Source organism: Calidris pugnax, unplaced genomic scaffold (genome assembly GCF_001431845.1).
Source record: "Calidris pugnax isolate Ruff unplaced genomic scaffold, ASM143184v1 scaffold95, whole genome shotgun sequence".
Lineage (NCBI taxonomy): Eukaryota > Metazoa > Chordata > Aves > Charadriiformes > Scolopacidae > Calidris > Calidris pugnax.
Window position 1 is genome coordinate 5,339,134 of NW_015090885.1, and position 12,614 is coordinate 5,351,747.

The following is a 12,614-nucleotide window of genomic DNA, read 5'->3' on the forward strand; positions in this document are numbered from 1 at the left end:
CCGTGCACCCAGCGGGGAGCCGCGATGGCCCAGCCCGCCAACAGCCACCACCGGGCGGGTGGGGGGGGAGCTTCCCCGCGTTTCCCCGCCACCCGGGAGGGTCCCGCGGCTCGGTGTCAACCCGCAGAGCGCGGCACTGACGAACTTCGTTAATTTGTAAGAATTAGACATACACGATGCAAACCTAAACCATTCAGCCGTGCACCCAGCGGGGAGCCGCGATGGCCCAGCCCGCCAACAGCCACCACCGGGCGGGTGGGGGGGGAGCTTCCCCGCGTTTCCCCGCCACCCGGGAGGGTCCCGCGGCTCGGTGTGACCGAACTGCTACACGGAAAGAATCCAGGAGGAAGGAAAGGGGGTGCTGCCGGTGTCCCGTCCCGCCCTGGGCAGTGACTCCCCCCTGGGGTTGTCCCGGCGGGGAGCGCAGCCCGTAGCCCAGCCGGCTCCGCCGCCGCGGCGTAGGCGGGAGCAGAGGGGCGGTGAGGCTCGGCCCGGCCCGGCCCCGTCCCGCCCCTCGCCGGGCGGGGAGTTGGGAGCGGGGCGGGTCTGCACGGCCCGGCCGCTTCCTGGTCACCTGCGGAGGAGGCAGGAGCCCGTTGAGGAGGCGGCGGCGGGGGCGTCCGGCGGCTCCGGGTCTGGCTGCCGCCATGGCCTCGCTCTTCAAGAAGAAGACTGTGGACGGTGAGTGGGGGTGCAGGGCCGCTGACGCCCCGGGGAGGGCCCCACCGACCCCATCGCAGCCTGGTGGCGGCTGTCCCCGGCTCTCCTACGGTCCCGGGCGTAGAGCTGGCCCCGGCCTGGGCTCGGGGGGAGCGGGAGCCCGGGGTGGTGGCGGTGCCTGCGGGGCGGCCTGGGGCCCTGTGTCCCGGCGGAGGGGGTAACTCGTAGGGAACGGAGGAGGCCAGAGCCCGCCCGGGGTGACTCACCGGCGGCGTTCGGGCCGGGCGGGGCGGTGGGGAGAGTCCCAGGGCCGGGCCGGCCCCCTGGGACAGCGAAGCGGGGGGTTCCCGACGCATCGGGGCCCTGTGGGGCGGCTGGGCCGGGGAGTCGGGCCCTGGTGATCCCAGTGAGGGAGACGGAGGAGGGGAACAACAACAAAACAGGCCCGTGAAGAGTTGCTGGAGCCGGGCGTGAAGACGGAGACGAAGGGCGCAGGTCTGCGGCAGCCGGCTGTCTGCCACCGGGAGAAGGCGGCCCAAGAGGCCCGCAGGCTCCGGGAGCCGCCGCCCCGGGGGGCAGCAGCCCAGCCGCCACCGCGGGGCAGCCTCGGATTAAGAGCCGCCTGCGAAGCCCGCTTGGTCTTGATGTGCCTGCAGCCGGCCTGCGGTTTAACACACTCAAACTCACACAGAAAGCACCATCTCCAAAGTAAAGGCAAAAATAAAAGATCACTTACCTGGCAGCCGTCCTGTGGGTAAGGGTCAGCCCTCCGAGTCATCCCTGCACCCCAGGCATGGTGGCGAGGCAGAGACTGGCCAAGGGCTGGCAACAGCTCTGGAGCTGGCCGTCTGGCACATCGGGTGGCCTGTGTCAAATCAGGCGGGTCCTCATTTGAAAATGGCTTGCCAAAAGTGACACTGTGCATCAACCAATTGTATGTCACCAAGGGAGAATATGTATGTTTAATACGCATGTTTCCCACTTGGCTCTTGCCATTTTTGGTGCAACACCTGACTAGAGGAAGAAGGAGGAGATGACAGTAAACTTCCATGACCAAGGCGGATTGTAGGGGCCAGGTCAAGCCCTGCCGGGTGTCTCTTGTCCAACCTGTTTTCAGGAATGGAGGTGCTTCCTCCATATCCTGGTGTGTGAGGTGGCAGCGTGACACACACGAGTGGCTATTGGCAAAAAGCCGTCTCAGGAATACCCTGACATCTTTGGTCTGCTAAGCTAGGAATTTGCATCAGTTATCACAGAGAAACAGGAACCAAGTTCTCATCTTGGCCTTCACTTCCAAAAACAAATGAAAGGGGCTGTAACTGCAGATAGTTGTTTTCAGTTTATTGCCATCCCTGGTTTGAACCACTATGTGAGATCAGAGACAACAGGAAGAAGCATCATGCTCACTCTTACTCTCGCCTGACTTAAGTACAGTTCTTGGTTTTTATTGTCTTGAACCTCCTACTTCTCAAGCTTTCTACACTAAGCGATTTTTTTTAGTAGTAATCGTAGTTAGGAAAGGCAGTCTTTTCTGTAGCTATTAAGCTTTTTCTTTCATTTTCGCAAGTGCAACTGTGCAAGTAACATCTTTGTCTACCTTCAAAATTACTTGCCTGTAGCATTATTTTCAGAGTAATTTCACTGCTGCTTTGCCAGTGTGAAGAATGCAGTGTTATATTCAGTGTCATCTTTCAGCTCTTCATTATTGTCCATTGAAAATTCTACATCTCCTGAAGATGCTTTTTGTGTAATTCTCAGAGCAGTAGAAATATTGTAAAAACAGGTCTCTCTTTCACAGAGATTGTTTGGAGTATGTATTTATTTAGTGAAAAGCAATTGGTGGGAGGGGGTAGTGTATATGCTCTCTTTAAAATACCACTCAAGGCTTGTTTTTTTTTTTTTTTAATTGAAACCTATTAAGGCTTAAGTAATTTCAGCAATAGACATTTTACAGTATTTCTGATTGTGGGAATGAAGAATGTGAATGCTTCTTTCTGTTTATAAAAGAACTGTCCCAAGTGTTAAAAAATGAAAAGGGTGGCTGTGGTTTCTAGGATTTATCCTTCATGCCCTTATTTCTGTTATAACTCTGCCTGTTTGTATTGATTTTCACATCCTTCAAACTTTATAACTACAATAGCAGCACCCTGCCATGATGTTACTTCTGTGGATTGGAAGAGGGAGCTCTAAACAAAGTTTATGTGTCAGTCTGCTCCTTTTAAACTCCCACCCAAAGTGTATCTAATGTCATGTAGAGACATACATTAGAAGCAGATGAATCTCTTCCTGAAAGTACCAACTTCTTTCCTCTATCATATCTATCTATCAGAGGACACTGAGTCAGATGCAGACCTCTTTACCTTTGCCCAGGTGAATCACACCTAAGCACATCCTGTAAATTCTAACAAAAGTTAATTGCAACATGATTGATGCTTATATTATAAACAGTACTTGCTTTAATAATTGGATGTTATTGGTACATAGTTTTTAAATAGTACAGTGAACAAAACTCCTATGAAGGATGGTATGTTTCACCTGATAGTATTCAGGCTTCTGCTGGCTACATCAGTGTCAGGAAACTTTAATTTGCTATAAAAACCTCCACTTTCATATCTTACTATTTTTAAACTTCTGCTAATTGAAAAAGTTTGAACGCTATTGATTTATAGTCTGACTTGAAGTTGGGCTGCACAGATGGGGTACATTTGTGGAGAAGAGTAATCTCTGTCAAACCAGAATTAGGACAGAAAAGAGCAGGATCCAGAACTTGCATGTAGGAGTATCTTCACTGATTTAATGGACTTGGGAACTCCTTAACTGCTCTGAGATCTCCTATATAAAGTTTCTTCAGCTGTTCTATCTGTTGCAGTTCGGCCTGACTAGTTGAAAAGCAGTGGGCTCACAGTGAGTATGTTATTGCTGAGTTAGGGTTGAACTTGCAGAAAAGTATGTGTACCTAAATCTTCCAGTGTGGTTAAGGCTCTTGCTATGGTTATGGTACAAAGAAACATACTAGGTAAAATAGCATTTTTGTTGTGGGATATGGCCTGATGCTGCCAAAACATAATCATGTTGTATACATAGAATTGTGTTTTGCTAATGTTTCATATATTTGAAATGCTGATAGCTCTTTGATAGCTGACAGTTCATTCTGAACAAAGGGAGGCTGTCAAACATACTGCATGTCTGCAGAGTGCTTAGCAGAAAAGATGTTTATGTAATACTGAAAACTTTTCCCAGCTATAAGAATTTTCTTTCCAGATATAATAAAGGAGCAAAATCGAGAGTTAAGAGGTACACAGAGGACTATAACGAGAGATAGAGCAGCACTCGAAAAACAGGAAAAACAACTGGTAAGTAGAGCAGGCAACTTTATTTTACTGTTTAAAAACAAACACACACTCCCAATATAACAGAAAACTTGCACAGTGCAAAAGATACAACTCAAGGTATAATAATTGAATGCTAAAAAAGTTGACTTCCCCTTTTTTGACTTTTCAGTTATTAAAATTGTGTCAGAAAAAAAAATACTATCTTAAAGTGGTTCTCAGCCTTTAATATAGGAAAAGCCTGAAACAATGTGCTTAGATTAAATAAGTACATTTTTCCCTTCTGTTCTTAGCATTCTCTGTCCTTTGGAAGGTTTTTTTCTAACAGGCTGGTAAATCAGTGGTCTTCTGGTGGAAACACTAAAAGAAGCCTGTGTCAGTGCTATTATATGTTACTATGACTATGGGAGGTAGTATTTGAAAAAACACAGGATGCCATTAATACCCCATAGGGTTGTTATTTTCATTCATATTGAACTTCCCTAAAACTAGCTAATAATAGTAAAACTGCCTAAATTAAGATCTATTTAAAACTTAGTGTGTGCGAGCTATCAAGTATTCAGTGAATGAATGCTGCACCTGTGGGGCAGTATAATTGGATAAATGGATGTGACAGATGGTAGAGTTTGATGCATGAAGACATGCTCAGACTGTGGGAAAAGCTATGCAAATCCAGCCACTGTTCCTGTAGCTATTTTCATGGCAGCAGGTCGCATGAATACCAAGAGCTGGGAATAATATGCTAGAAGAGGTCATATAAATTGTTTCTGGAAGCCTTGGTTACTCATAGATAAAGCATTTTTCAGTGTGAAATGTTCCGATTCTGGAAATAACCTTCATTTTCATTAAATACGGAGGTTGAAGTTTTGATTACTGACTACGATAAATTGTTTCAGAAATGTTGGATTTCTGAGGAGAAGAAGAAAGAGAAGTGAAATATATCTTCGAAAAAGTTAGAATCTGCTGTTAGGATGAGAGAATCAATGGACCATAAATATTAATTTTTAGAGTCAGATCAGGTAAAAAAAGGACCAAGGCCTTGTCAGTCAATCTCAGAACATTTTGTTACATACTTCCTTCAGAAAGACTTTTTTTTCCTTAACTATGAGGTACAAATCTGAGAAAACCTATTTATATTAACTCTATGTATAAAAATACCTTAAAGTACGCAGACAGTTCTGTTTCAGTTCAGTAACTTCATACGACTGTATGAATTTTGATTATTTTTTTTTCAGAGGAACGTAACTGACTTTAATAAGCTTGCCCCAAACCACTCAAAAGCAAATAATGGATTTTCTTCTTAATGGAAGAAATGGAAGAAATTAAGAAAAATGGAAATTCTTCTTAAGAATAAAATCATCTATATATAGGGTTTGATACCTGCAGCTGGATTATCTGCAGTGATTTAGCAATGGTTGATGTAGGTTTGTATTTTGCTTTGAAAATCAGGTTATAAATGCTACTTAGGTATTTCATCTCAGTGAGAAAATCCCTATCTTTAAATGTTTGCTGTTAAAACTAGAGTACAAACTAGTGTATGCTAGTGTGCAAACTACTCTTGCCTATCCTTCTTAATACTTGAGGAGATGGAAAAAGGAGATAATATTCTGGACATGCTATAGAAATTTGTTTTTGTGGTCTCTGTGAGCTACTTATGAAGAGGAAAGCTTCACACAGGTTTCAGACCTCTAATGTTTGAAGAGTCTCATGCTCCTTATTTGACGGTCTGTACCGTCTTTGATTAAAAATAGTATGTATGATACAGCTTTTCAGAAATTATGGATTTACACAGAAGATCGTGTACAATGGACATATCCAAGGAACTGAGATACTATGCCAAGCCCTCCTTTAAAAAGGATGAAGAAGAAAAATTAGTTGAAAAGTTTACACTACGAAGTCACAAATCAGAAGGCATACTTTGAAAAATCCCAGCTGACAAGATTATTTGTGCCAAACTTTTTCCTGGTACCTCTGAAGTAAATAGCTTGCTGTTTCTCCTTGAATTGATAGATTGGGATTTAGGGGTTTTTTGTAAACCAGAAGTGTCTTTCATAAGGTTTAAGCACACGTTGTTGTAGACAAATTATATCACTTTTATTGTGTGCTAGGTTAAGTCCAGCTAAATTATGTGGGCAAACAGCCTATAATTATTGCTCATCTAGTTTTGTCTACTTCCTCAAAAAGGTTCTGAGAGTCTCTCAAGGCTGAAAAAGTGTTAAAAAGAATCTATGAACTCCCTGTTTCTTCCATGGGTGATACAGCTTGATTGCCCACAAACGCAAAAGATCAAATATGATTAGAATCATGGCATTAACAGTTGGCTGGCCATGATAAGTTCTTCACTTTTTGGTTTTGTGGTGCAGGTTTTTTTTAAGTGTTACTCCCTATCCAGACATGAAACTGAATGTGCACATATAAGTGAATTTGACATTTTGCAGAAGTTGAAGTCTTTTGGGGAGCTGTGTGCTGCCATACTATAAATCAGTTTTGTTATTTTTTTGTTTCTTCTGGTCAAATTATAACAGCATTGCATTTCTTCTACTAAATAGCCTTGGTAGAAAGGCAAGGAAGAATATTTATATAACTTTAAATGTCTTAAAAAAATAAAGAGGAGAGTTAACCTTGGTATTATTAGTTTTAAGGCTTACTTATAGTCTTTGTTAGAATACAAATTTTGTAGAATTAATCTTATATCTTTTTTTAACAGGAACTGGAAATAAAGAAAATGGCTAAGACTGGTAATAAAGAAGCCTGTAAAGTTCTAGCAAAACAGCTTGTACAACTGCGGAAGCAGAAAAATCGAACGTATGCTGTTAGCTCTAAAGTCACTTCTATGTCAACTCAGACAAAGGTCATGAACTCTCAGATGAAGATGGCAGGAGCTATGTCAACTACAGCAAAAGTAAGTTGTTACAAGACATTCTTTTACATTAAAATGCAGCATATGGTTGCAAAAGTTAAGTTGTGTTATTTTGTATAAGAAAATTGACGGGATAAAACTTATTGCTTAATACCCTAAATGGTGTTGAGGTTGCAGTAGGGAAATGTAATTTGATTCATACTGTGAATTTTTTGTCCAGTCAATCCAACTACTTAACACCTAACTAAGCATATTTTTTGGGGGTAGACATCTGTCAAATGTTTGTGTGATAATAATAATCTCAAAAGCCAGCAGAAGAACTCTTTTAGTACATCAAAAAAACCCCACACCATGCTGCTACAGTGTCTTGCCTGTACATCTTGTCACAAGCAGTTTTTATTGGGGAAAAACTAGGGCATGGTTTGTCTAGAAATCAAGGCAGTGTGCCACAGTAGCTTTATGTCTTGTGCAAAAAGTAGGTTATTGCTTTGAATTTTAAGTTCTTAAGGAAATCTAATCTGGAGTTCCTTGTCATTCTTGCTCTCCGTGTTCTAAGGAAACAGTATTGATTAAGTTTTCTCACAAATGTAGTCTCATAAAAGAGTCTGAAAAATCTCAGTTATCTGAGTTACGAACTTTCCCCTTTTTCCCTAAAATGGTAAATAGGGAGTTTGCTTTTGGCAAGCAGGATTGTTCACCTTGAGGTGTAGGAAACAGAAATAGCGCACATCATTGTAGACAAGTCGTACTTTTATCACAGTCCAAATTAAATACATACATGTGCCACTTAAACACAGTAATACAACGCAACTTAGTGCAGAAAGTAATTCCTGCTAAGGCTTTGCTGTCATATCTTTTGGAAGCAGTATGTTGACAGATGTCTGCCATTCTGCCAGATGTCTGCCAGTGATACAGTTGTGGCTCTGTAGCAAACTTTCCATCCTCCATGACTAACCCACAAAGGGCAGGCTTGTCTGACTGAACAACTGATCACATTAAACAGCTTACTCAGTATTCCTACAACAGTGTTGCACGTGAAGAAGTTGATGCTTGACTTGTTTTTATCTATGAGACATCTTGGGTTAAATTTCTGAAAACCAAAGTGTCACTAGACTAATTATGAAGGTTAAATCAGTAGAAAAAACCAAAAATATTAAAAAAGTAAATTAACCAGCACCAGAAAAGTGATGTTTTATGAAACATAGAAGTACCTGCTATGGACTAGTTTGTGTAACATTATTTCATAGGAAGGTGTCACTTTTAAAGTGAGTGTTTTGCCTTATCAACACAGGAAGCTTAAAAAATAAAAGTATTCAGTAGCTTTTGAAGCTCATAGACTATTGTTGCCTCAACAAAAAAGACCACCACATGAATGCAAAGCATTCAAAGTATTTTCTATATACTTTTTAGCATGTATGACACTAATTTTGAACATAAACAAAGTCTAGTTAATAGTTACCTGTTTCTTTTAATCATGCATCTGACCCTTATTTTCTGAAGATATATAAACTCTGTATCAGTTTAGTGCAAATAATTTTGATGTCCATCTGTAACTCATGTAAAAGAACGCTAAAGAAGCAACACCCTCTAAGTCTAGAACGACTTTTAAATTCAAATAATGTGGCTATGAACACAGTCTTTGAAATTCAAGTAACATTAGAAGCATAATATATTATCACTTTAAACATACTCAGACATGAAGGCAGAAGAGCTGCTACGAAGCCAGTAGCAGCTGTAGTAGCTTGATAGCATCCCTTTTAATTAACCAACTCTTTCATCTTCTCAAAGATGGTTAGACTTTATGTTTGAATTGCTCATGTCTATATTTAGGTTGTGATGTCCCATGAGAGATACAGTAACTTGCTTCTTAGGAAAGAAGAAAGTATTAAATACTGGTGCCTGCCAAGGCAGTGCTGCACACTTGTAGTAAAACAGGTGAAGTTTATTACACTGTCACAGAAAGATCTCTTCCCATTACAAAGGTTCACCCTAAGCTAATATGTACTTCCTGAACACTTTGATATTTGCTTTTCAGAGAAAAGTATTTTTTCCCATTAGATTATAACATAAAGAAACAATTGCAATTTAATGTCTGTCCTCTAGTGTTTTTTCAAATAAGTGTGCCTTACGGAATAAAAGACCTGCAGCCATTTACCCCTCTAAAATGTATAGCCTGGAAGTTAGGAAATATTGTCTCATTCTTTTTATTTAGATCAGGCAGATTTGTCCTAAAAGAAGGCCAGGAGAAGGGTCATGGTGCAAGAAAGGCACATACATTTACAAACATATGTATTAGGCTAGTAGATAGCAATATTTCTTACTAGGTGCAGACTGTACTATTGATTTGTTGTATATCTACACTTCTCATGTAAAGAGACAATAAAAGTGAAATTTAGACTGAAAGGGTTTTTATTAGGAAAGTCTTATTCCTTTTTAATGTATATATTGGTATTTACTAATGTCTCATTGTATAATTAAGGGTTCTTTTCAATATTAATAGACAATGCAAGCAGTTAATAAGAAAATGGATCCACAAAAGACACTACAAACTATGCAGAACTTCCAGAAGGAAAACATGAAGATGGAAATGACTGAAGAAATGAGTAAGTTCTGTACTGCAGGGAACAGCTCCCTGCAGCCCACAGTGCTCTTGGAAGGGTGGAATCAGTCTAGAAATGCTGATGCTTGAAGTTTTATTTCTACAATTAATGAGATTAACAGCACAAATTAAGAGCAAATAAACCAATGCACTTCTGAGCAGGTAGGCTGTCTCAGGCTTTTTAGTAGCTCTAGATGCTAAATCTGGAATCCATTCCTTCCCATCTTCATGCAGAACACCCATCATGCTTCTAGAAAGAACATACTGGAAGGGAAGAGAAGTTCAGAACCTTGTTGGCATAACTAGTAGGGGGACTTGAAAAATTGCCCTTTCTGTAGCTGATAGTTCTGCATGTGCTTTTTAATTTAGATATTACTGATAATCCCAGTTTTACATGCATGGTGGTATGGGATGGTTTAGTCTCCATTTTTTTATTTTAAGCCACAAGCTGCTTCTAAGGGCATGGCAAGATTTTTTGTTCCCGTGGACATCTGTCCACTGTCAACTAACACTATCAACAAACTTCCTGATGTTGCTAGCACAGCCTCCTTCCTATCCCAATCCCTGCCACTGTGTTGGCCATAGTAAGTAGCATTGACTCAAAACAATATTGTTGAGCAAGATGTGAACACCTCAGCTGTGCAGAACTGTATTGTTGCAATTCAGAAGTTAGCTGAGTAGTTAACAATTGTGCAATTTACTTGGAGGAGGAAGAGGAAAGGGATTTTTAATGGGACTGTAGAACATGTTTTTAAGAAACGTTGAAATCTAGTGCATGGGGTAGATGCAGCAACTGAACTATTTTGGTGAAAATGAACGTTTTTATAAAAGCAGTCATGCCTTACCCTGCTGCTGCTCTAGCTGTGGTCACAGGCTTTGCAAGGCAAAGGTAAGGAAGCATCTCCAATACACAGGTGCTTTCTGTTGATATTACTACTGCCTTCTGGGAGGGTAAAAAGATAGTATTCAATTATTTTAGTAACCTTTTTGCTTAATGAAGTGTGGATTTTGTTTTTTTTTCTTTCTTCTAAGTTAATGACACTCTGGATGATATTTTTGATGCTTCTGATGAAGAGGAAGAGAGCCAAGATATTGTTAACCAAGTGCTTGATGAGATAGGAATTGAAATCTCTGGAAAGGTATGGCAATTTTTACTCAGTTCACGTGCATCTTCACCTTCATACCCTTTTTTAAGTAGTTTATTCTATGAGCCTTTATTTTACAGTCTTATTCTAGAAGTCAGCTTGTCATAAAACATATTATTTTGACTAAAGGAAACTTCTGTTTTGTTCTAGATGGCCAAAGCTCCATCAGCTGCCAGAGGCTTACCATCTGCATCAACATCAAAAGCTGCTACCATATCAGATGAAGAGATTGAACGACAGCTCAAAGCTTTGGGAGTTGATTAGCTTGATGGCAATACACAGCCTGCCTTCTAAATATTCAGCTGCAGACTTGTAAAAAGTGCAAATACTCTTTCAATGCAACTGATGTCTAGGAAAACTCTGAAGCTTCAGAAATGACAACTTGAAGATGGCACTTGGGGAAGGAGAAGGGGAGAATATTTTGAATTAATTTACAGGGGGAAGTACACTAGCTGTGTCCATTGCGTGAGCACCGGACCAACCAGGGTTGTAGTTCTAATGATAAATTCATTTCTACCTGATCTGAATCTGGCCTCTGATTTCAAAGTTTTCTTCTATCTCGGTTCCTTATCTATCTTTAGAATTGGCTATTCTGTGGCTGGTGGTGATGCCTCCTAGGACAGCACCTATATAAAAATGATATCTGTTATAAAACTATTGCTATAGAAAAATTTTTAGTCTGTTATCTTAGCACAAATGAAATTTCACCTTTGCTCTCAGTTGGAAACTATTTTCTTTTGATAAGAAATAGCCTCAAAAGTCTAGCAAATTTAGGCAGAAAGGAAAAGCATTTTATATATTTCTTTCCAGTTCCTGTAGTAACTTTGAGTTGCTTAAATAATAGCTGGTTATTCTTTTTACAGAAAGGGAAGGATACAATCCTTGTGCAGTTAATTTTACTGGAAGAGTATTTAAATTTGTTAGCGAACTTTGTTGCATGAAAGGCACTGATTGAACTCTATTGTACTGTAACATAGCTGATTTCAACAGAATTGCTGTGCCTTTATGTATATAAATCTTGTACCTTTGTGATTTTTTTTCAGAATGAGTCTTTGAAAAGTGAGTAAACTTGTAATTAAGGTGGTTTCGCAAAACACTATGGTGAGACCTCTGTGTACTCTGTGGGACTCAGTGCTGAAGTTCACAAATGCACTTGTTCAGAAATGCAATTTGCGCACTTGCAAAAAGGACATTTGCCTGAAACAACAGTTGTATATATTTTACAGTATTTCTTAATGGAAAATAACTGTGCATAACTGTATTGTTTACTAAGATGCAATTGATCACATTGATAAGCTAAATCTAAACTTTAGTTTTGAGAACAGTTTTGGATGATACCTGATAATTACCTGTCTAAACGCTATAATAAAAATGTTCTGATTCTGTGAAGGTTTTTCTATGGTCTCTGGACTGCATCAGCATGATTCTACCTTTAAGTGGAATGCATTGAGCTAATGAAATAAGAACTGTTTATATTTTAAATAGATGACAAAGTCTGAGAATGTAGTTCCCAGTTCCACTTCCCAAGATGGTTTGAAGTTCCTCAGCCCTTACTCTGCTGGAGATTTTTGCTAGTTGTGCTGATTTAGTGGGGCTATTCATTGAACAGAAACAACAAAATAATCTCGGCTTTAAAAAGAGAAAAGCAGAACACCTTCAAAGAGTGAAACCAGGATAAATGGGGGGGGGAGGGGGGTCTACAAACTTCATAAAGAGGCTTTGCTGCTCGAGAAAGTGTAGTAGGAAACCATAACCTCTATGAATCTACTGTTGTCACACCATCTGCTTTTTAGGACTGAAGTCAGCAGAGAGAAAAAACATAGGTGAGCCTTCATCTGGTTTTTGGCGTAGAAATGCAGATGTTCTTTCTCTTTGAAGGAAGTAATGGACAAACTATGAATCTGTGAGGTAGTGGGTAGGAATACATTAAGTATTTATATTGCATATATCTAATATGAGGTGAATTTTTTTTTTTAAAAGTTATTTTGTAAAAATCTAATAAAACGCTTTTTATTCCACAA

At 40.5% G+C, this 12,614-nt stretch overlaps 1 protein-coding gene across 1 annotated transcript; it reads left to right on the top strand.

The window, feature by feature from the left end:
* The first annotated feature begins 520 nt into the window (after window positions 1-520).
* Window positions 521-12,614, top strand: CHMP2B (charged multivesicular body protein 2B). Its single transcript, XM_014947424.1, has 6 exons — window positions 521-681; window positions 3,922-4,013; window positions 6,697-6,891; window positions 9,350-9,452; window positions 10,481-10,587; window positions 10,744-12,614. Exons 1-6 carry the CDS (start codon window positions 648-650, stop codon window positions 10,855-10,857), a joined length of 645 nt encoding a protein of 214 aa, XP_014802910.1. The 5' UTR covers window positions 521-647; the 3' UTR covers window positions 10,858-12,614.